General features: G+C 37.9%; 1 protein-coding gene across 20 annotated transcripts in view; it reads left to right on the top strand.

Moving 5' to 3' along the window:
* Positions 1-25,347, top strand: part of NRXN3 (neurexin 3) — a 1,545,560-nt gene that overhangs the window by 1,377,276 nt on the left and 142,937 nt on the right. For 13 of the 20 annotated variants that reach the window (XM_070415687.1, XM_070415657.1, XM_070415649.1 and 10 more), the window contains 2 exons: positions 13,889-13,978; positions 19,214-19,518. In XM_070415687.1, coding sequence (XP_070271788.1) covers positions 13,889-13,978; positions 19,214-19,518 — 395 coding nt within the window. The remainder of the gene's footprint in view (positions 1-13,888; positions 13,979-19,213; positions 19,519-25,347) is intronic. The other 7 variants (XM_070415785.1, XM_070415793.1, XM_070415776.1 and 4 more) reach the window with 1 other exon arrangement.

Genomic DNA, 25,347 nt, shown 5'->3' with positions numbered 1-25,347 from the left:
CGTCGGCCTGCAGACTGAAAGGTCCCAGGTTCGATTCCGGTCAAGGGCATGTACCTGGGTTGCGGGCACATCCCCAGTGGGAGATGTGCAGGAGGCAGTTGATTGATGTTTATCTCCCATCGATGTTTCTAACTATCTATCTCTCTCCCTTCCTCTGTAAAAAATCAATAAAATATATTTTTTAAAAAAGTCATTGCCTGCTTCTTAAAAGCCAAAGCTGTAAGATGGGAAAGGTTTTTGTCTTGTTTGGGTCTTCAACCCAGTGTTTTGCTTTGTTTTCATTGTTTTGTGTTTGTAAGGAGTGTGTTGGAGAATACCCTTCTATACTGAGCCTAGGTAAGGCTATTCATGACCAGTGATTATTCATAACTCTGCAAGAATATAAAATGTTTGCTTTGGTTTTAGAAGATTGTGGTGATAGATGGAAGTGAACGCAATCATCTTAGGTTCCCCATGGAATGATTTAAGAAATCCATTTGTGGATTATTACTCAGCTATAAAAAAAGAAAGAAATATTACCATTTTCAACAGCATAGACCTAGAGGATATTGTGCTAAGTGAAATAAATCAGTCAGAGAAAGACAAATACCACATGACTTCACTTACATGTGGAATCTAAAGAACAATATAAATGAACAAAAAAAGCAGACTCATAGATACAGAGAACAGACTGGTAGTTGCCAAACGGGAAAGGGGTTGGGGGGCTGTGTAAAATTGTGAAGGGATTAAGAAGTACAAATGGTAGTTACAAAATAGTCACAGGGATATAAAATGCAGCATATGAAATATAGTTAATAATATTGTAATAACTATGTAGGTACCAGTAGGTACTTGAAATATTGGGAGGACACTCTATAAAATATATGATTACCTAACCACTATGATATGTACCTGAAACTAATATAAATTAATATTGAATATTTTAAATTTATCCATTGGGGTGAGGATTACAGTCCCAAAACATCTCACCAACAAACCCATCCCTCATTTGAATAGTGATGGAAAGCGGGGAGGGGTGTCAGGTAACTAGCTCCCCAGGCTCTTATTAGCTCTACTCCTTATCACCTATGGAGTCAACCCCCACCACTCTTTCTCTCTTCCCTTAGTTTAAGTCTAAAACTGGGGATCAGAGAATTATGGACCCTTCTGTAGTTTTCCTGCCCTGCCCCAACTCCCTCAGCTTTTACCTATCCTTCTTGTCTCAAGAGCTGTGTTATTGCATTGCCCGCCGACCCCCCCCCCCCCCCCCCCCCCGCCACCACCACCACAACCTGTTTTGGGTTTGATAACTCTCTCTTTAGAATGAGGAAGAGGGCTAAGGTAACAGGAGCTCTCATCTCCCTGTTGCCATTGAGAGACTTAGGGTCTTTATCACACAAGCTCCTTTGACTCCATAGAGAGCAATTGAGGACACCCCCTTTTCCTATTTGCCTTGATGAAAACCCTCAAACAACAGGGCACTTCATTTACCCAATCTCATCTTCCCCATTCTACTTGGATTTCCCCATTTCCTGGCTGTGTCATTCAATATGGGATGTACTGGTATAACAATGCACTCCAAAACTTTGTTATTTATTGACTCATATGTCCATGCATCATGTGGGTGTATTTTTTTTGTTCCAGCCTGGCTCAGATGGAGCTGGATAATCTGATGTTCACATGCCTAGGACTTCAGTTGAGCTGGTTGAGCTGGCTTGGATGGCTGGGGTTACTCTGCCTGGGGTCTCTAATCTTCATGGAGCCTAGGCTGACCTTCTTCATGGGGCAATCTCTGGCTTCAGCACCACGCAAGGGCTGTTCAGACCTCTGCTCACATCTCATTTGATAACACTCCCTATGCCAAACACAGGAAGTCTCAGAGCCAACCCGGAATCAAGGGGTGGAAAAACAGACTTAACCTGTGATAGGAGGAGTGACAACATCCTATTGCAAAGGGGCATGGGATTCAGAATGGGAGAATAGCTATTTTGCAATTGTACACACTGGCAGAGAACTTGGGAAAGGCTCTGGCTGCTATGATTCTGTTTCCCTCTTAAAAATTTATTCCTCTCAATCCTAAATTTAGGCCTCAGACTGAAGTTGAAAGCTAGTGATTTTCATTGAGGGATTTTTTTTCTTTATGAGATGACATTTTAGAATAAATCTTGGCTCTTCCTGCCATATTACATAGGCACCTTTTATTTTCATTTTTTTCTAAGCATATCTTATTATTTTGCCTTAAATTAATTATTTTTTAAATTAATTATTTTTAATTATTTTTTATTAATTATTTCCTTAAATTAAAATTTAAAAAAAATTATTCCTGATGCTTTCTAATACTCTACCTTCCTTTGTTTTGGGGTATTTGCAATGTATTGATGTTGTTTATAAAATATGTTTTATTTTATAGACTACGTTCTCCCTTTTATTTCTCTTCTTTAAGACAAACAAACAAACAACAACAAAGCCAGGTTAATAAAAACAGCCCTATGCTGGTCTACATTTTTTCTGAGCTCAATACCTTGTTATCATTGTTCTTTGTAGCCAGCTTTGAAGCCATACTGCAGTTCTCACAAACAAATCAATTTGAATTAATTTGCCAAGTAAAGGAAAGGAGGCACTGTATGAATTCAATATATACTAAAAGGATTGCATTCCTGAGATTGTTTCTTCACTGGGAAAATGTTGATTCCTGTACCATATTGCAGTAGTGGGAACATGACTTTTGCATCTTGCACCAAGTGACCCATGGCTGCCAACTGGTCCATTTTTTTGAAAATCTTTGGATATGCCACATAACCAAACAAGTAGGAGTGTCAACAGTTCTTCAATTAATTTTTTGGGGGAAATTGATGGTCTTTAAGATCTACACTGATGCTTACTTACCTATGCTGAATCTTATTTCTAATGATGTTCTAAGTAGAAATTTGATAAAATTGTAAAAATATGTTTCTTGCATGATCTTTGAAGTCACCTCAATCTTAAAATTGTAGACTCCTTTGAAAATATAAACTGTAAGTTCCAATGAACTCTACTCCCATAAATTGCTTTTCAATTATAAAACACAAAAAACATTTGCCAAAGAAAGACCTCAGTGTTATCTGGAATTCCCATTCATCCCACCCCTTCCCCTAACCCCATATCTTCATGTGTCACCAATAGGTTCTCTAGCAAAGTGGATTTCCTTTAGACTGTAAAATCCAGTTCCAACAAAATAAATAGAAAATTTCAGTCCGCCTAAAGGGCGAGGAAATTGTCATCGAGTTCTTTAAAGGATCTCAAATTTCTGGTATTAGATGAATAAGTTCCCAGGATGCTTAAGGAATTTGAACTCCAAACCCCTGTCAATGTTCACTCAGAAATAATAATTATGGGAGTCAGTCAGAATAGAAAAGTAGCTTGGAAAATTGCCCTAAATTTTATATAGTATACTAGTAAAAGGATGGATCTCTTAAAATTGGGACTGATATATAAAATATGTTTATATCTCATTTGAGTATTTCATTTGACAGATACATTGGTATACATTTAACCACCTGAAACTAATACAAAATAATATTGAACATAAGCTATAATTAAAAATAAAATGTTAATCAAATTTAACAAAAATTCTGATGATAGCTAAGGACTAACATGGGCTCATCAGCATGTTTTACTAAATGAGTCTAAATTCCCTTTAGATAGCATTAGCACAAATACAAATGTTATAAATGTAGTATCTCTTTATTTTTCTGAAAAGTGTAATAAAAGGAGAGCTATAACAAGCATCTTCTGGAGGGTCTGCATTTGGTTGAAAGTAAGCATCCAGGCGAAGCTCTGTAGTGACTCTGTATTGATCACTGTGTAAGTCACCCCAACTTTAGCGGCTTAAAGCAACAAACACATATTATCTCAGGATTTCGGAAAAGCTTAGTTGAGTAGTTCTGTATCAAGGTGTCTGATGAGTTGAAATCACAATATCAACTTGGGCTTTCATCATGTCAAGGCACATGTGGGCCTGGAGGATCTAGTGGTCTTAGTTCCTTGGCCTATGGGCCTTTCCATAGGGCTCCTTAGGTGTCCTTATGATGTAACACTTGCTCTCCAGAGTGATTTGATGAAAGAGAGAGTGAAGGAGAGAGGGGAGAGGAGGAGAGGAAGTCACAGGGCCTTTTTTGATCTAGTCCTTAAAGTCACATACTGTCACTTCTCCCTTTTTCTATTCTTTAGAATTGAGTCACTAAGTGCAGTGTACATTCAAGGTTGGATAATCACACTTAAAGAGAGGAGTTTCAAAGAATGTGTTAACTTTTTTTAAGCTGCCACATAATCCTCCTATTCTGTAAATTTTTTCAGAGACTGGAATGAATTCACAAAAGATATGTTTATCACATTTTCAGATGACACAAAGCCAAGAATTATATCTTCTACAAGAAGCAAAAGACCTCAAGTTAAGCATTTTCTTATCAAGTTACAATGCTGTTATTAAAGAAAAAAGAATAAATTCAAAAGGATGTAATTAAAGGCCTGCTTTGAAGTTCATAAAGTGTATTGCATGAATGCAACATGGCCCAAACTTTCTGGGAAACAATTTAATTGAATCTATCTTAAATTTTAGTTGGAAACAAGCTTAATATGTGACTATGTAACTATGCTGTGACATAGTTATTTGTACAACTGGTTGCAAAAACCAGTGTATTAACCAAGTCAAGTGTGGGTGGGACATGGTACAGTGATTTTATTTTATTTTTTATTTTTTTTAGATTCTTTGGGAATAATATAATCATTTGTAGGCATGAGGTTCAGGGTTAATCGAAATGACCTATCTTATATAATAAAAGCCTAATATGCTGAATGTTGGTCGTCCATTCAACCAATCAAAGTATAATATGCTAATGATATGCTAAGGCCACTCAACCACTTGCTATGACATGCACTGACCATTAGGGGGCAGATGCTCCAACCGGTAGGCTAGCTTGCTGCTGGGGTCTGGCTGATCCGGACTGAACGAGATGGGCCGGATATGCCCTGGAGCCCTTCCATGGTCCCTCCCCAACTAGCCAACCTCCCATGTCCCTCCCTGGCCCTGATCGTGCACCAGTGGGGTCCCTCGGCTTGGTCTACACACTCTGGCAATTCAGGACCCCTCGGGGGAGGTTGGAGAGCTGGTTTCGGCCTGATCTTGCTCAACACAGGAGCTGCCCCCTGGTGGTCAGTGCACTCCCACAGGGGGAATGCCACTCAGCCAGAAGCCTGGCGCACAGCTGGCAAGCACAGGGGTGATGGCGGGAGCCTACTAAGGATGTCTAACTGCCGGCTTAGGACATCCCCTGAGGGCTCCCAAACTGCAAGAGGGTGCAGGCCGGGCTGAGGGATCCCCCCTCCAGTGCATGAATTTCGTGCACTGGGCCCTTAGTAATTTATAAACACCAGAGGTGCCATACATCTAAACAGAAGGTTTACTATAGATCAATTAATATAGCTTATTATGGCATCAGAGATGTTGATATTGGGGTAACTTTCCTATTCATTAGAATGAAAATGTTTCTATTTTTGTTAATTGAAATTGCCCTCCCAAACCTCCTACCTCTCTTCTGAACAATATAGAGACACCACATATATTTGTTTGAATGAGCACATTTTTAAAAAAATAGCTATTGGCATTATGTTGAGTTGGATATCCTCTGCATGAGAAGAATGAGAGGAAAGGGGAATGGGGATCGGAGCAAGTTAGCTAGGGATAAATGAAAGAGACCAACAAGACTGATGAGAGCCCAGTCAGATGTTGCTCAGTGGTTGAGCATCACGACTTAAAAACTAAGAGGTCTCAGTTCAATTACTGGTCAGGGCACATGCCCAGGTTGCAGGCTCAATCCCCAGTGTGGGGCTTGCAGTAGGCAGCTGATCAATGATTCTCTTTCATCATTGATGTTTCTATCTCTCCTTCTCCCTTCATCTCTGAAATCAATAAACAATATTTTAAAAACTGAATAGAAACAAGTGATCACACAGAGGGTGGACATACAGGAATGCATGGGTCACAGGGAAGAGTGAGCACCCAAATAATACTGTGGCTTTTTCAAGAAAGAGGAAATCAGTGATAGGGGGAATCTTGAAGGGATTATATGTCAAAAGGCTGAAGACTGAACATTCAGGCTCTATGTTGAAAGGGACATTTGAAAATATTTGACACTAAAAAAAGTGTCAGTAAGTACTTCTTGTTAAGTACTTCTTGTTAAGTTTGCCTTCTTTTAAAGTTTAATCCTTCTGAATCTGGTATTGTCATAACAATAACAAGAGTAATAAATAATATATTAAACACTATTTTGTCCCAAACACTGTTCCAACTGCTTTATATACTTTTGCTTCTCAGTTAAATCTCACAACCCTATTTTTCAGTAATTACAATCCTCATTTTATATACATGAAGAAGCTAAACCTTACAGGCACACCAAGATAGATATACATAACCTATTTACCAGAAAGGAACTAGACAAATCCAGACAGTGAAATTGACTAGGTATATTTTTAAATAATTATAGAAGGAAAACAGTGGCAACATTTGAAGAAGGGAAGCAAATTCTGTAGTCAGTTTATGTAGTGTTACTTTATAGGCTGTCATTTTTTAAGGTGGCTCTTAATAGATGCTAGATAGAACTATCATACTGAAGAAAGTTCCATTAGATACTATATGAAAACATTTTCTTAAACTATGCAAACAAATAAAGATATGTAGTCACTTGGACCTTTGATTTTTAAATCTTTCTAGTAGTGAAAGTATCCTTGATGGATGAGGATAAGTGAGGAGAAAATTTAAGAGCAATGAGCTTTAGGAAGACAGTGGAGAATAGCTTCAAAATGCAGGGGAAAAACAAGGATTGGTGATTTATGTTCTAATTGTTGCATTAGGGGTCATGGTCTTTAGTGTAGTAACACTTCAACAGATATGGTAATTTGATTTAGATTTGGAATATGAAAGAGAAGTTTAATGTTAATGTGTTTGCATGCAAACTCACTTCAGCCAGTCTTGACAAAGGTCCAGGAATAAGGACATGAACATGTGGTTAGCTGTACATAGAGCACCTGGGTTACATCTCTAGCATGGTTCCAATTTTCATCCCCTAGTCTACCTGATATTCAAACATGAGGACTGCATATAGGCATATCAGTACATTGGAACTTACAGAGTTCATTGGAACTTACAGTTTATATGCATATCAGCTGATATGCATATAGGCATATCAGTAAGAGAACATAGGCAGAGACCAGAATTCAATGGAAACATCAAGACTGGAAGGGTTCTGGAGGGTTCTCCAGGCTGGGATCCTCCCCACTCTTCCAACCATATACACACTCATTCATCTTTGCTGTTGATTGGGAGAAAGATCTTCCATGTCGGAACCTTAGACACATGTTAAGGAAAGATCCTGAGAATTAAAATTAACCAAAGACTCCCCGTTCCCAGTCTCTTGCTACTTCCCAAGCTAAGTCCTTGCCTGGAATATAACATTTAATTTAGTTAAAATCTGGCAATATAGGCATTATTATCTCCATATCTTTTTTTGAACAAATGAAGAAACTGGATTAAGTAAATTGTCCAAGTGCACAGAGCTGGTAAATGTCTAAGATAAGAACACACCTAATGTCTGTCTGACTTCACAGCCAATGCTCTTTTCATTCGTGTTGGAGCCAGCATTGTTTGGTGAACTGATACTATGACTTTGATATAGGAAGGACATGATAATACAGGGGTGAGCAAAAGTAGGTTTACAGTTGTAATACAAATAAGTAATATAATAATTAATACATAATCTATACTAATAAAAGGGTAATATGCCAATTATACCAGGAGACCTTCCAGGAGACCTTCTGGACATCCTTCCAGACAAAGCCATGGTGGTGGGGCCGAGGAAGAGGCAGTTAGGGGTTATCTGGCCAGCAGGGGAGGGCAGTTGGGGGCAAGCAGGCTGGTAGGGGAGGCCGTTGGGGGTGAGCAGGCCAGCAGGCAGAGTGGTTAGGGGCGATCAGGCAGGCAAGCAGGTGAGCATTTAGGAGCCAGTGGTCCCAGATTGTGAGAGGGATGTCCGACTGCCGGTTTAGGCCTGATCCCTATAGGGGATTCCCCAAGGGGTCCCAGATTGGAGAGGGTGCAGGCCGGGCGGAGGGGCATCCCCCTACCACCCCCCCCCATGCACAAATTTTGTGCACCAGGCCACTAGTAATACATAATAAACTGTGTGTTTGGCATACTCACTACTGTAAACTTACTTTCACCCACAACTGTATGTCTGTCCATGTATATTTTCTATTTCTGGACATATCCAGAGGACATGAGGCAGTGAGCTTCATCAGTTAAGTCTGGGTATGCCTGGATGATAAACACTGCTTCCCATGGGCAAATGTCTCATCACTTCAGAGATGTGGTTCTCCCTGGCTCATGGGATTACTTAATTGAGTCTGGAGAATATCCCTACTTAATAATGCCCTTGTACTCTGGTTCTATTAATTTACTTACCCCAGCTGATCAGTTTTCTGCTCCAAGAGATTAATTTCTTTACCTTGGCACACTAAAGGATCAAGGCTCACAACATATAAATAGGTTCGTTTTTTTTCTTCTTCAGCCCCAAAGGTGTGTTGTGAGGATTAATGTAATGATGCTTATAATTGCATTTTGAACTCCTTGATCTAATGGCACTTTATAAATATAAGATATTAGGTTTTTGTTGAGGTCCATCCATCATTTACAAGGGCCCAAACATTCCAGATGCCCTTTGGGTAGCATAATACTCCCCTTTCTGACTCTAAGAGTATTTGTCTGGGTCAATGTTGGGAACAAGACCAGAGCTGAGCTCAGAGAGTTTTCCCAGTACCTTTTCTTTAGTGTCTAGATTTGCTTTGAAACTCACAAAGTGTTCTTTGGGGAGAGAGACATAGTAAGAACCTCTGAAAATCTCTACTACTTAAGCCTACCCACATCGATTTTCTTTTGCCTCTGGCTCCAATATGTAATATTTACTCTTAGACTGTTCATTAGACCCATACTCTCATTTTTTTATGTCAACAAAACAATACAGAAAACTGTTCCTTCTTTTATTCCAGGACTCGCACCAAAATAAAGAAATACCTCTGGCATTAATTTTGCACAGATGAATGTTGTTACTATATTTCTTTTAGCCTGGCCATGTGCTTGACAGTATTTCAGATGGTATTAATAGTCTACCTGAAAGAAAGCATTTTGTGCCAGCCTAGTGCAAATTTCCCAAACCTTTAAGCCACTCTTCCTCAACTTAGCAGTGGTATATCATCATTACCTGTGGCTGGACTTGGAAATCACATTTGTCAATGCTTGAAATGCTCTTTTACTTTCAATTAAGCTTAAAACCCACTTTGTTTTGGAAACAGGGTTAGCTGAGTATATTTTAGAAGCTATGGAAATACAAAAAGCAACACCTAAGAGATTTAGGAGAGATTTAGGATGTTTCATTTTCTGTGACCAGTTGATCTTTGGGTGACAACTTTATGGGACCAAATGGAGTATGGTGATCCTTCCTTAGAATGGAGGCCTGGTAAAGTTCTGAGAGAGTGGAAGTGCACCATGGAGCCAATGTACTTTATTCATCTCATTAGGAAAGAGTTAAATTATATCAATAATAATTGTTTAAATAAATTGAAGGTTTTTCATATCTCAGGTTTTGCATATGCTCTATATCTTATCCTATACCAAATTCTATGGTGAATTGTGAAATAGGGAAACTGAGGCTAAGTGATTATATAAGATCACACAGTTAGTAAATAATAAGTTAGAATTCAAAGCCAAGTTTGTCTCCAAAGCCCATGGTCTTAGCTTCTATGCTGTATTGATTATGATTTTAAGAAATTAGTATAATGTCTAATGAATAGGATCAATATTTGGACAAGTAGAGTGCAAAAATGGTGCTGTAAAAGTTATTTTCTGTGCTATACAGGAGTTGTTGTTTTTTCTGAGCAATATCTGGGTAGCTCAGTTGGTTAGAGTGTCTTCCCAATACACCAAGGTTGGGGGTTCAATCCCTTGTTAGGGCACATACAAAAATCAAACAATGAATGCATAAATAAATGGAAAAAACAAATTGATGTCTCTCTCTCTCTCTCTCTCTCTCTCTCTCTCAAAATCAATCTTTTTTAAAAAAGAAATAAAAATATTTTTCCTCTCTTAGTTCTTTAATTGAAGATATTTTACTTCTTTGGGACTATCAATATATTTCAAATTTTCTTTTGGGACCATAAATAGAGACTGATGTATTAATAACTATTCAAGAATCACTTGATTTCTTTGTATTATCTTCCTCTGTTCTCTTTTTCTTTTAACTCAAATGGGTTTACCCAAGTGTAGAAAACATAAAATATTTCTGTATAATTGTGGGAGATATGTGTATGAGCCAGTTGGGCCTTAATAATCTTACCTCAGAGTAGTATGCTTTTCACAATTTTATAATTCAACAGTGCATGTTGTATGTGTCTCTGGGAGTTGATATTTAAATAATAGAATCAATAATACAATCGCAAGTTACCATAGGAGGCATAAAGATATCAATATCTGATCAAAATTGAATGGTGATATACACATTTATTTTAAGAAAAATAAAATGTGACTAATATTTTTTCTAAAACTCAGTTCCATGTAGGTGAATGTCAGATCCACATAAGTAATTTAAGAACTATATATTTGAAGATCTCTTTGAGCAACTTAAAGGTTTCTCAGTGTGGTAGAGAACTGAACTCATTACATTTTGGGGGTCTAATTAGTAATGCACACTTGCTTCCTCTTAATGACATTATGACATTACTATTCACAAGACCATCCTTTCTTGAGGATAGCATCACTTTCTGTTGGAGAATTTATTTCACTCTTTGTTTAAATTTTTATGCTGGTTTCTATCTGAAATGTACAACAGAATGCTATTAAGGATTTAATATGAATGTATATGAATTTGATGAGGCTTGCTCAGTTTTCAGAGTAGTCCCTATGTATGAATTCTTATATTTAGAAGGTTTTTTGCTCTTCAATCAGTCTAGCAAATGGAGCTCGGGGCAAATGAACTCATTCTTATGCACTTGTTTCTAAAACAGATCTCTCTAATGTTTGAGATAAATTAAAATAAAAACCAACAAGAACATGAAAAGAAACTAAGAATAATGTTAATGTGGCAATTTAAACCAATTTGGTTTTCCAAATGACCTTCCATCTTTCACAGCTTTTAACAGTATGCAATATCACTATCCTTTATGACAGATACCATCAATCTGGTGTGGAGAACTTAAAACTTTTTTTCTAAATGTCTTTAAAGCTGAGGTGGAGAAGAATGACTCTCTTTCTCTTTCACTTTTTGAAGGGTGTAATGTTGAACTGTGGCTATGCCGTCCTCCCAACATATCACATATTAATTGTCCAACATAGTTTCCCCTTTTTCTAGCCTATATAATGTTCCACAATGATTTCCTATGGAGCGGTATGTTTAAAAGAGAGTGTGGGGAGAGGAAGGGATGCTTAGGATGACCAAGAGCCCCAGGTATTTGGAGGAAGTAATCAATGCAGCTTCTTAATTCACTAATTTGGTGCATGTAGAGAACTCTGATAATTTGGGAACTTTGGTCACTTAAGATTTTCCCTGCATGTTACTAAGAATATTTAGCTTCAGATTTGCTATTGACTTCACTAATACATTGCACAGTGAGTAAAGGCCATTAATATATTTAATGCTGGGGCCAGCAATGGCAATTATTGAAAACCCAAAGTAATGGCATATATTCCAAGTGGATCTGACATGACCCATTTTCCATTTCTCAGTATACTGTTGTCATGACTAAAACTTGAGAGGGGTCAAAGCTTATGAAGATGGATGACATGCCTTGGATGATATTTGTCTACTTTAGGGTAGGATTAAGAGTTACAGATATATATTCTACTTTTAAAAAGTATCTCTTTTCTATGAAGACATGTGAGAATGTACCCAACTTTATTTTATATTAGACTGCTGAGTACCCAGATCTACAAAGGATCATCATAATGACCTATCGCTAATCAGTAGCTTTATTAACAGATACAACTAACTTCCTTTACCATAGATTTAATTAAACAGAGAGATTAGATTGCCTTTCATTTTCTTCTTTTCCTCCTAGCATGTACCCCTTTTTTGTGAAAAATATATTTTGAGGAAATTTTTAAATTATCACTCCAATCCAGTATTATTGATTGTTCTCTCCATTCAGTGCCCTTTATCCTTTGATATGTCAATAGAGTATGCTGTATGCCAGCCAGTTAGGGTCCCATAATGTAGGCTGGGAACAGATCCATAGTTGCCTCTTTTATAAAAACCAACAAGAACATGAAAAGAGTCTAAGAACAATGTTAATGTGGCAATTTAAACCAATTTGATTTTCCAAATGACCTTCCATCTTTCAGAGTTTTTAACAATATGCAAATTTTTTGTTGTTTTATAGAATAATGAGTCAGCTTCATAGAATAATGTATTCACAGGAGAAATGAATGGGGACCTTGTCCAAACACTGCCACTCTTTCCTGCCCTACTATTCTTTCCTGTCCTACCCATCATGGAAGGCAGGCATGCATTTCCTCACATGTGGAACCTGCCAGCAATAACCCCTATATGGAGCTGGCCCTGAGACTCATAGCAAGCTTCTGTGCACATGGCCTGATGATATACTTAATTCTAATATTCTTTCTGGCTTTTAGAAATTTCTTGTAAATGGTTTCCAAGCCACCTGTTTTAAGATTTTGATTTTGTTTTTAATGTTGGTAATTTAGAATGGGATTCCCTAAGTTCTAATATAGGGCTGTGGGTCCAAAGTAATGAACTATAACTCACTAGTCTCTGCTTGATATCTGTGAGTTTGGTTGATGAGATAGCTCCCAAAGCATAGTTTCATTATTTAGTGATTTGAAGCATATTCATTAGGGATATATTTCCATAACACCACTCTCCAATTCTGTTCTAAGGATAGAAACCATCCAGGGGTGGTAACAGTTATGAAATGAAGAAGGGTGCATGCCAGCAGTTAAATGCATTATGTCTGAGGTTTGAAACTGATTAGATATTTTATGCTTGGGAGAAGTGTCCCTAACAGGCTTTAGGAATGGATGTTTGTTCAGGAAGCACCTCTCACAGGAAGATAAGAAAGAGGAAGGTAAACATATAAAGCCTGCATCTATTAGTAGTAATAAAGCATAGGCGCTTAAAAGCCTCTAGTGGCTATCTCATTATATGTATGGCTGTTTTTATTTATAGATATAGACAAATATAGACAAGGGAGTAGAGACAGTAAGAGCTATCTGTAAGACACTACCTATTTAACATAGTTGATGGGATGCCAGGCCTCCTTTATGGAATAAGGAGTCTCCCTTGGCCATCAAGACTTTAATGGTCTTCTTTGGCTTCCCTGTGCCAGAAGGTAGAACAGCTACTGACACTTTAGAGTAGAATAAGGAATATGTGGACCATGCTTCTAATAGGATACAGTAGTGAGGATAGAGCATGCCTGACTGATGTCCCCTCCCACATTATAAAGCCGATCTGGCAGGTTAAGTTCTCATAGTTCAGGGAGATCCTCCTGTCTCCATTGACCCAATTAAGATGCAGCTGGGGTGAGATGAAAAAGAGCGAAGGTCAACCCCTCTTTATCAATGGGCACACCTCTTACTGATTCCCATCCCATGCCATGTGTCCAACACTCAGCGGAGCACTGCATAGCTAAGACTAACCTGATGTCAAACCTGTCACCAAGGACAGAGTGATTTCAACTCCACCTCTACTAAAGATAAATTGATATCTATCTCTAAAAACTTCATAAAACAAACAAAAAAAATAGGATGTTTTTTCATGACTTATTGACTTTTCAGATTGTTCTTTAAGCTGTTTTTTAAACTTTAAAGGCAACACTGATAATGAACGCTTCCAAATGGTAAAACAGAAAATCCCCTTCAAATATAACCGGCCCGTAGAGGAGTGGCTGCAGGAAAAAGGTAACCATCGTTAAAACTTTCATTTTAAATTCATTTGATTCTAAACCCGCATTTTTAAAGCCTGCAAATAAATGTTCCTTAAATGATAATCGCCTGCTGCATAAATGACTGTTTTAATTTTCATTATAATTTGTGTCAGCTTCCACCTGCCATATGTTGATAAATCATGCTATAATACATTGCCATTAAAATACAGTTAAAGGGACTAACATCTCGTTTGCTATCAGTGTGACAGCCACAAACAAACAAAAAAAATTCCAGGAACCTTTAAAAAAGAAATGTATTATGGCAACTTAACCACTGCATGACATTATTTGTTAATTTATTTTAAATAGCCTCTTATACCAAAGCTTTCTAAAGAAATTTCAAAAGTGCTTTTTAAACTTCCATCTTGAGGCTGTTTTGGCTTTACTGTCTAACAAAAAAAAAGTCATAGATTCTGCTAACTTAAACTGCTTAAACACAAGTGTTATAAGAAGAGGAGTGTTCTTTTTGAACATCTTTTTATAAACAATGAAAAGAAAGAGAAAGATGAATTTTGCCTCTCAATGCAACCTTACAGAGGCAAAAGGGTTTCATAAGAGATTAATTGTGTCCTAGTCACTGACGGAAACTAAACACAAACACAAACCTATTTTACACTTCGGTTGTGTGATACCTCCTGTACTGGATATTATGCAACAAAAGTGTAAGTGGTTAGGGCAACAAGTTGGAAAAGGAAAGGCTCATAAGAGGCAAAACAGCAGTTTCTGATTTGCCAAAGAGAACCACCACATAGCTAATAAGAGAGGGCAGCAGTTATACCAGATGTTAGAATTTTCTGTGTGGCTTCTGTTTGTTGGGATATAAACCATTGTCTCTCTACAAAGGAAAGTTCCTCTCTTTAAGAAGCTACTTATTCTGTTCTTTCCTGAGCCAGTATAAGCTTTTCTGGTCTCCAGACCTTCAATGAATTTTTAAAATACATAGAGATTTGATAGAGTTACACATAACAAGTAATTGGGTATATTAGTATATAACTTGAAAATCAAAGAGCTACTACAGTTTTAAAGGGTGAAACATTTGCACCTTTAAACACAGAAAATTCTCACTGAGTCTTAATTGTTTGCCCTGTTTTAATGTATGTGGTCTAATTAAAAATAAATTAAGAATAACTCTAAAAAGCAAATAATTTTGTCTAGTAATCACCAGCTCCTAAAGTCCCTTTAACATTTAAATATGATGATTGCCTCACTTTTTAAAAAGGAAATGAAAATTAGATGCATGTCTGAGTCTCATGTGCCTGAGAGAACTTTTTTGTTTCTTTCAGTTTTATGTTAATACTATTTTATTTTACTTCATTGCCTTTTGAAGTCTAAGTTTAAGAGCATGCCAGGCATTTTCATTTGTATAAACCATTATAAAGTTATTAGTAGGCTTTTAGTTTTCCTCACGATAGCATTGTTATCAGTTGGTTTTCATATAAAAGGATGCTTTCAAACATGCAACAAATGGGGGTGGGGTGGGGGGGGCAGGGCCAGGGGTGGTTCAGGTGAGATGGAGGGAGGCATTCTAATATCTTCATCAAATATGTACATGTTTTTATATGTGCATGTATGATTGAAACAAATTATTTTCAAACTGGAAGGTCTTTTTTCCTCTACAGTATTTTAACAAATTACTTTGTTGGTAATTTAGGTGAGTAACATCTATTCATTCTATTGCTTTACCCCTTCCTCTGCCTAGCTTACTTTTCCTTCAAAATAAATTGCAAATATATAGCAAAAAAACCTTGTACAGGCAATGAGTATAAAAAGGTAAAGACAGAAGGATGACTAGGCAGATGGGTCAGGAAGTCCTGGGAATGCCTCTTTACATTGACCTCTGTCACTGGGGAAGAGGTCTGGGGCACAGCACTCCCAGTCTGTTTTCTGGCTCTGTCTACTATCGACTGACTTTCTGACCTTAGACAATCCATTTAACCTCTGTATAGCTCAGATTTCCCATCAGAGGAGAAGATAAATAATACTGCCTATTCCCCAAGGGTGTTCTGAGGTTTAATTAATTAGTCTTTGTGCAACACTGGCTTGGAAACATGCAAAGATTTCATTTAAGCCATATGTGAACGTGGTGTCCAAATGAGGCAATAATGAATGACTTCCAAGACGGTGGCACCCACAACAAAAAATAAAAAGTAAACTGCTATAAATTATGTACTGGTGTTAGAACCAATTTTTTTTATAATTGGTGATAGAACAATTCTCATTTCAAGATATACATGTAGATAACATGATCTCACACAAAAAAACATGATTGACCATAATCAGTAACAATAATGAGACTGGCATTGATTTCAAGAAATCTTGGGCATGTGATGAAACTTTCTCATCAGACCTCATATCCTTCAGAGGGAGAGGGTGGTGATGGCTGTATCTTGCTTATTCACTTACTCCTGCTTCACAGAGAGAGAGAGAAATTGATCAGAGGAAGAGGTGGCAGGAGACTTAGATTATCCCACTATTACTTGAGTAGTAGCCAGTTTATTGTTAACCACCTAATTCATGGTAAGGAGGGCTATTTCAAAATAGAATAAAGGCAGATCTAGCCAGAAATAGAGCATGGAACAGAGAATCAAACAAAAATTCAAATATTTCCAGTGTGGTCTGATATAAACTTGAAGCACAGACATCCTCTTCCCTGTCTTACCCAACCAGTGCTTTATTCTTAAGAACTGATTAGCCAGCTCTTTCTGAGAAAGCAGCAATAGCCAGAAGTGGGGCAGTGTCTTAATCTTAGAACCTGGGAAATGTCTCTCCTTTCTCCGTGCTTGGGTCAGTCTTGAACAAACAAAGGCCACTTTATGAACCTGAATAATGTCAACTGGAATAAAAGAGATCCATCACTTCTAGCCAGTGTAATTCTAGTTTGCATTTCAATTCTAAGCCTTTAAAAAATTATTTTATTTTTTATTTTTTAATCATTGGCAGGATAATAGCACCAGGAAAATAGATAAAGACTATAATAGATGTGAAGTACTTTTAGGAATATTAGAAGTAATACAATGTTCCAACTATAATCAGAGCCATTTACTGATCATCAGTAGTGGACTATATACAAAAAAGGAGATGAATAAACATTATAGTTGGACAACAGTTGTATGAATGGACATTATCGCTTGGTATTGGGGCTATCTGATTTAAGATACTGAATTTTAGTCCTAGATATCTCCTATTATGCAGCTTGCTCTTATGTATTAACTTAAGCTGCCACAAATGCCTATGTGAGGTTCAGGGAATATTTATTCTCCCCTCCCATCATGGCATTTATTTTCTAGTAAGCTTAAAGCTATCAGAAAAAGCTGTTGCCAAAAAACAAACAACAAAAGAAAACAGTAAAGATATGACTCCACTGTTATTGTGCTTTGAATGTTTTGCTGTGTGCTTTGTGAGAAATGATAGGTCAAAGGACAAGCAATGATGCATATGCACAGGGCACCAAAGGAATTGGTGAAAAAGTAATGGAAATCTATTAGATCTATTTTGATTGTACCCTTAGGTTCTGGACATTTGTTATTATTAAGGCCAGAAGATTCTATCTCCATACTCCAGATATATTTATAGAGTTCAGATCATTTTCACTATAACAGAATTATCTGGCTAGTTCCACATCCTGCAGTGTTCAAAGCTTCCCAAGGTGTATTACTTGTAAATCATACTTCACTGACATGCCCTGAAGAGTTGTCCAATGAGTGGAGTTGAGTCTTGTATAATGAGTTCCCTCTGAGCAGATGTGTTTTCCTTTCTATGCCTCTTCCATTTGTCCATTATTATATGTTGAGAAGGTATTCCACATTATACACCAAAAAATAAAGAATAGCTAACCATTGTGTAGACTTAAAGACCGTGTAATAGTAGTAGCGTTAAAAGCTGAAACATCACAGGTTGCCTTTGTTCATATTAGAGATTGTGAAGCAAAAACCTCAATCTTTAAAAATATACTCTCTTTTATTAATCAGGGAAGAATAACACCATTGTTTCCAGTCATTTACGGCTAAAATATTTCAGAGGGTTAGATTTAGGAATGAGTGGACCATTGTTTGATCACTGACTAAAGTGGAGAAAATTTTCAAAAGAATATATTTCATTCCATTAGTAAGTCCCCCCCTCCTTCTCTATATAGAAAAGCAGACGAAAATAATCTAGAGAAATAATGACATGGCTTAAAAAGCTATTTGTTATTGTTGTTTTTCTTGGAAAGATTTAGAAGTACTTTGGAGGAAGATAAGTTGAGTTACACTATTCTGAACTCTTCTGCCATGATTTCATTCTGAGAGTTTCCTATTCACAGAAGCATAAATCGTTCCCCAAATGGGAACCCCAAGTAAGTTGAGCTACTGATACCCTTTAGTCCATTAATATATCTTGATATAATTTTAAGGAATTTTATGTTACTTTTTTTAAATGTCCATACCCCCCATTTAAAATATATTGACTTGGAATGACACTTTCTTCTTCCCCCATCTCAGGAACATATCAATGCCTACTTATTCTCCATATTTTAGGGAGAGATTTAGTTGTGTGACTATAATCTCCTTACCTCAACATTTATAGAGGTAAGAATTGATTTGTCTTGGTGTTAATTGAACAGCAAGTATAGATAGAATATTATGTACTATGAAGATTTCTAGAAAATAAGGTGTTTGGTTACTGATTGTTCACTTTTTCTAAGTATGCAATGAATCCAAATCTCTTAACTGAAATTTAGTTTCAGTTAATTTAATGTAATTATCAGACCTAATTTTTTAATTCAGTGGGATGAGTGTCTCACAAGGTTTTTGTTTGCCATATATAACTCTTTTTAGTTGTTGTTATGTACTTTGTAGGTAACAAATCAATAGAGTAGGCATTAATGGTTTATTATTATCATCATCTGATTTAGGGGTTTCTTTTTGTTGTCCACAACTACTTTATTGAGAAGACTACAATACTATTCACTATTGCACCAAGGTTCTCCTTCCTCACAATAAAGAAATAGAAACTTGATTAGTCAGATACCTAGGATATTCAGCTAGACAGTGGAAGGGATAAACATAATGAAATGTTACTTGCCAATATCTGTATTGAATTTTTATTATCTAATTTTCTCCCCTTCAATTACTCAAGGAAGCCTGTTTTTAGACCTGGTTCATTTAGACCAGGCAAGGCAAAGAGATAAAATGTATGGGAATAATGATGTTTCCTCCACCTAATCCACTAGGCCGGCAGTTAACCATCTTCAACACCCAGGCGCAAATAGCCATTGGCGGAAAGGACAGAGGACGCCTCTTCCAAGGCCAGCTCTCTGGGCTCTATTACGATGGTTTGAAAGTATTGAACATGGCAGCTGAGAACAACCCCAATATTAAAATCAATGGAAGTGTCCGGCTGGTGGGAGAAGTCCCATCAATCTTGGGAACACAGACGACTGCCATGCCACCAGAAATGTCTACCACTGTCATGGAAACCACCACCACAATGGCTACTACCACAACCCGCAAGAATCGCTCAACAGCCAGCATTCAGGTTAGTATTTCTCCAACTATTAATTGGTTTTGCATTTTTTATCTTTGAGACATTGCTGTGATGGTCGGTGTTACTACATATTGAGAGAATGTGAATTACTATGTTTATAGGAAGGATGCCTACAGATACTCATAGTAATAAGACCTGGAATAGAGAAAGACAAAATCATTGCTAAAGAAGTTACAAAGTCTTGTGTGCACTCATGGGTTACCATGCCTATCATATTTATTATTGAAATGGTAAATATATTATTCAAAATGGGAAAGCTATTATTCAAAAAGCTAATTTCAGTATGAAATACTCCCTGCTCTTATTTTATTACCTTTATTTTCAATAGCAAAAAGGAAAAAGGGGGAAAGTAAAATGTGTTATCATAGGAAAGACTATATCCTAGTGCTATTTTCTTACAACCTCCTGATGGCTTTGCTGGAATAAGAACTGTTCATTTTTTAAGCCAATGGGTAGCATTAAATCAAGGGCAACTGAAGCTACAAGTTTAATCCTTATGACATACAGTCTGTATTTGATAGTCAGTGTTGATTAATTACACATTATTTTTGTCCATTTTGTTTTCTTTATATTTGATCAAGACCCTAACATTATAAAATTTGAAGGTCTGAGTTTAGCTATGTAGGAAGTCCTTATTTTGTGCTAGTGTTTTTTGTTTGTTTGTTTTCACTTAAAAGTAATTACACTCAAGCTAAAACTTAATGCTTTGCTGACTCCCTTGGCATTACATAAATCTAGTTAGTAGTGGGTAGAAGGTTAATCAAGTTATTAGCCTTAAATGCTCTGGCATGAACAAGACATTCTAACTGCTTGTGGGGAAATTACCCCTAGCCTAGTTAGTATTTATAGACAATTCAGTAGAAACCAGTACTTCCCTTTCAGTTTCTTAGTTTTAAGACATTATGCAGGAGTTCAATTGAGTCTTTGACATCACCCTTCTATTAACTTCAATAGGCATTATAAATTTAAAGTCAATAATCCATAAACCCCTTATGTGTTCCCATTCTTCTGAATTAACGTGAGTTAGGTAGAGGTAAATGTGCTGTCTTCTTTTTTCCTTTTAATTGAGCAGAAGTATCCAAAGAGTTCTTCCATAAGTTCACAGGCATGATTTGCAGCTGTATATACTGATTATATCATCAGGACAATCTTATGTGCAAGAATCTGGTTAGTCTAACAGTGTCCTAGTCCCATGGGCTGTTTCATGCATACCTATACACATGCTCCAAAAAATAGCTTTTTCTCTGATATTAAAGCAATAACTCCTGACACTTCACTCTACTCACTGAAAAGAAGATAAAAGGCAATATATATTTCTATTATGACTCTCTATAGCTCAAAAGCAGATCTGTTTATTGTTGGTGAAAACATAGTTCTATCTGCACAGGTCTTGGCAGACTTGTTTTGTTTCTGTCAGAATACATTCCACTAACTCTGTGGGAAGCAGAAGAGCAAAGGGCTTTTTTTTTCCCGTCGCAATGGCTATTCCTATAATATTTTGCAAGGCCCAATTTTCACTGACCCCCAAGAGGATTTAGTGTTACCCCGGATTCAGGGACTAAGCCATAGTAATCATCAGTTTTTGGCTTTCCATCTTGTGGCAAATACATAAATGGAAGTAAATCGGGTAGTCTTTCCAAACGGAGAGAGCCAGAGCTTCTGGGGAAGTGTAGGGTACAAAAGACCAAAGTCTTGCCAATGATTATGATCTTAAATATCATAGAACCTGTTCTCATTTTAGTAGATGTGGACTGCTGGAGGCTGTGTGATAGCCTCCTGTCTAGTGTGTGTTTCTTTTCCTTTGAGTCTAGTCATAATTGTATTATGTCTACATGTTTTTCCTTTTCCTTCCACTAAGGCTATAAAAATGAGTTATAAATGTGTTGACACTTTTTTTGTTTTTAAGGGTGTGTAAATACATACAAGCCTATTCTGATCTCGAGTAAATTCTATAGACCACATCAAGCCTTTGTCAGGACTAGGGACCCAATAGCATTTGGATTATATTCATGGTCTAGGACAATTCTAAAGTCTTTGGGTGAAGAAGGTCAGTCACAAAAGTCTAATGTGCCCTGTTTAATCCAGCTAATTTTCTTGGATAAAATGGACTCATACAGGTTTGATCTCTTGGAAATACTTTAGAAGGGAGAAAGAAATTGGGGAAGACTGGATTTCATATTTGTCAGATCCATCATTCACTTTTCTGGATAATACTCTGTTCTGTCCTCCTTTGCTTTGATAACATCTATAGGGCAGGATTGTCCTAAAATGAAGCTTTTCCAGTGAAAATAGAATAAGGATATGAATTTAAAAGTATAAAGACCGGGTTGTTCAAAAAATCTACTGGTTCCTTCTTAAAGCATAAGCTAAGAAGATATCATTTGAGCAGTTTCTTTTCAGTAGGCCTTGGGGAGTGTTGAGTTCCATTCAAAAGAAGGCTGAAAGTGCTTTCAGTCATGCTCTTAACTGTGTGAGTGTGAACAAAAAGTTTTGAGTTGATATGGCCCCCCTGGGAGTAACTGGTGCTTTGATATTTCTGATAATCTTGTTTGTTACAGACTTACTTGTGAATTTCATGTACTCCATGGAATTACTAACAGCTATGGTACCCAAGCATCAGGTCTTCATTCTATATTAAGAAGTATGTCTCTAGGTGCTCCCTGAATAAATAATAATAATGAAAATAACAACAACAATAATCCTATCTAATAATAGACAAAGATGGTAATTGACCATACTTTCGCTACGCCTCCCATTGGCTAATCAGCACAATATGCAAATTAGCTGCCAACAAAGATGGCGGCTAATTTGCATACTGCAGGCAGTGTGGGACAGCATGAGCCACCATCTGGGCCCTGTGTGCAGCCCCGCCCCCAGCCAGGACCCCCGTGTGCCGCCTAATCCCCGCCCCCAGCCAGGACCCCATGGCAATTAGAGAGCAGGAAAGTGCCACCCACAGGCAGCACCCAGCAGGGCCTGACCCTGGGTGCCCTGGTGATCCAGCCATTGGTGAGCAGGAAAGTGCCGCCCACAGGCAGCACCCAGCAAGGCCTGCTCCTGGGTCTCTGCAGCGATCCCAGAGCAGGAAAGGGTGGCCTGCAGGCAGCACCCCACCCTGGCCACAGCTCAAGGGAGAGTACAACACGCAGTGGAGGCCAGGAGCCTGAGAGATCAACAGAGAGGGGTGCCTGCTCTAAGCCTCCACGGTGTGGCTGGAGGCAGGCCCCCAGCAGACACACACACACACACACACACACACACACACACACACACACACAGCAACTGCTCTGAGCCTATGTGGCGCAGCTGGGGGCAAGCCCCAGCAGACACATACACACATACACACAAACATACACACACACGGGACGCCTGCTCCAAGCCTCTGCTGCCAGACTGTGGGTGTCAGTAGGACATCCACTGAGGGCTCCCGGACTGAGAGGCAGGCTGGGCTGAGGGAACCCCACCCCCCAATGCACAAATTTCATGCACTGGGCCTCTAGTAATAATAATAATAATTTAGATTGTATCCATGGTTTAGGACCATGGATATAATGAGAAAACAGGTAGCTACGTGATAATTCTCAAGTAAAGGTCTGGCACTTAAAATGTGCTCAGTAAGTATTTATCGAATAAATCAAAAACAAGATAGGCTTTATTGCATACCTTATAATCATCTAACAACTAGAAGTGACATGGCTTGTGGAGTGTTTTCCCTCCAAAATGATCAGTGTGCTTTGGGACAATTTTATTTTTTTCCAGTGGAAAGGCTATAGCAGAATGATTAATGAATGTGCTTGGAGTCAGAATTGCCTGGGTTTAGAACCTAGTTTTTCTTCATATTAGCTAGTCACATATGCTCTAGTTAACTATTGCTATGAAACCAACTTTCCCCTTAAACTTAGTGGCTTAACATGATAACTATATCATTGGATCTCACACTTTTGTGGGCCAGGAATTTGGGCAGAAATCAACAAGACAATTATTTGGCCCCATGTGGAGTCAACTGGAGTTACCCAGTGTCTACTGGTCTGGAGGGTCAGACATCACACACATGCCTTTGTGCCTTGGTGGGTGAACTGGAAACACTGGACTCAGCTGGGTCCATGTCCCTCTCCCTGCAGTTTCCAAGACTCTCCATGTGGTATCTCCAGCAGAGTAGCAGGACTTCTTTCATGGAAGCTCAGGGCTCTCAGAGAGAGTTTTCTAAGGAACAAGAAGAGACTGCCAGACTTTTAAAGCCTGAGCCTGGAAACTGACACATTGTCACATACACCATTTCTATGGTCAAAGCAGCCATTTCTCACTTTCAAGGAGGGAGACATAAGCCTCACTTCCAACAGTAAGAGTGACAGGAATTTACAACCAACCTAAGTCTACCACATTGTAAAATTGGGGGAGTAGGGTCAATGAAAAGGTAATACTAGTGCTTGTAGCATGTGATGGTTTTGAGGATAACTGAGTTAATATAAGTAAAATGCTTAAAAGGAGTACATCATGAACTGTAAAACTGAGTGTGTTTTAAGCTTATTTTAACATTATGTCCCCAACATTTTGTATGCAATTCAATACCCTCTCAAGCAAGAATTTACCTCAGAAAATTCAGTCATCTCTATTGGTTGTCGTGTCTGTAGTTTAGAGTGGAGATTTTGGGGGATAGGCATTTGAAGGAGGGTCAAAATAGAATTTGGAGGCTAACATTACTACTGGCAAATTATATATATATATATATATATATATATATATATATATATATATATATATATAATCTCGAGTCTCTAATACCCCACTACCCATCTTTTACTTTCTCTTCCATTTTTTAAATCAACCTGGATTTCTATGGGTCTTGGGGGTTATGTTCTGCTATGAAATATGTCTACACATATATTCAGGGTTACAAAGAAAAGAAATTCAGGATCCTTGCCATCATGGAGATTAGAGTTCAAGAGGGCATGACATGGTCTATCAATATGAAGCAGTGACTTACAAATAGTAGTATGTTGGGAGTGAGGGTGGCATATGAGGTGGCTTGGCTGGATCTCATGGCTGAGGAAGTATGGAGCTGGAACTTATAGATGAGAACAATTGGATACATGGTGAAAGCAACAAGTCCCAGGTTGGTTGAATGTCATAAGCTAAATTGTCAAAGTCGGAGATGATAATTCTTAAGGGAGTTAGCCAATTCCAACTGGAACAGAGAGAACATAGAGGGGATTTGTGAAAGACAAGAGGTACAGATTCTCAGTCTTGGCTTGAACCCTCCCTGCCAATTGGAAGAGGACCAAAAGGAGAGAACTGAATTGGGTTCCCCGTGGGTCTTACTATCAGGAATGCCCAACAATTGTTAAGACATTTCCATTATATCATAGCTGACCCTACGTCAGTAGGTTACTATCATTGCCCTGATAGGTCAGCTTCTAAAGTAGAAAAGTTCAACTCAGTCTATATTCAAATTTCTTTGTCCTCATTTAGTACAGAAGGCAAAAGTGATAAACAAGAGTCTTTTAGTGATGACTTTCAGCTGCCAAGATCAGAATGTTCCTGTGAGAGGGAAAAGGGCCAAAAGAAAAACAGTTCCAAGAATAATGTGTATTCGCTTACCTGAAGACTCCACACTGAGTAGTTATCAGTAAAGAAAGAACTCAGTGTATTCTGTGCATATCACCATTTGGAATAATTTATAAGCTATTAGCAGGATACTGATCATGACCCATTTATGTGTGTGTGTGTGTGTGTGTGTGTGTATGTGTGTGTGTGTGTCATTGATAAAGTCACTTTGACTTTGGCCACTGCTGCCTGGTACCAGAAAATTACAATGCTCAG

This window comes from Myotis yumanensis, unplaced genomic scaffold (assembly GCF_028538775.1).
Source record: "Myotis yumanensis isolate MYYU_CA2020_CCGP unplaced genomic scaffold, mMyoYum1.0.hap1 SCAF_1, whole genome shotgun sequence".
Taxonomy (NCBI): domain Eukaryota; kingdom Metazoa; phylum Chordata; class Mammalia; order Chiroptera; family Vespertilionidae; genus Myotis; species Myotis yumanensis.
The sequence above is the reverse complement of the archived record's forward strand: the minus strand, read 5'-3'. Positions and strand labels throughout refer to the sequence as shown.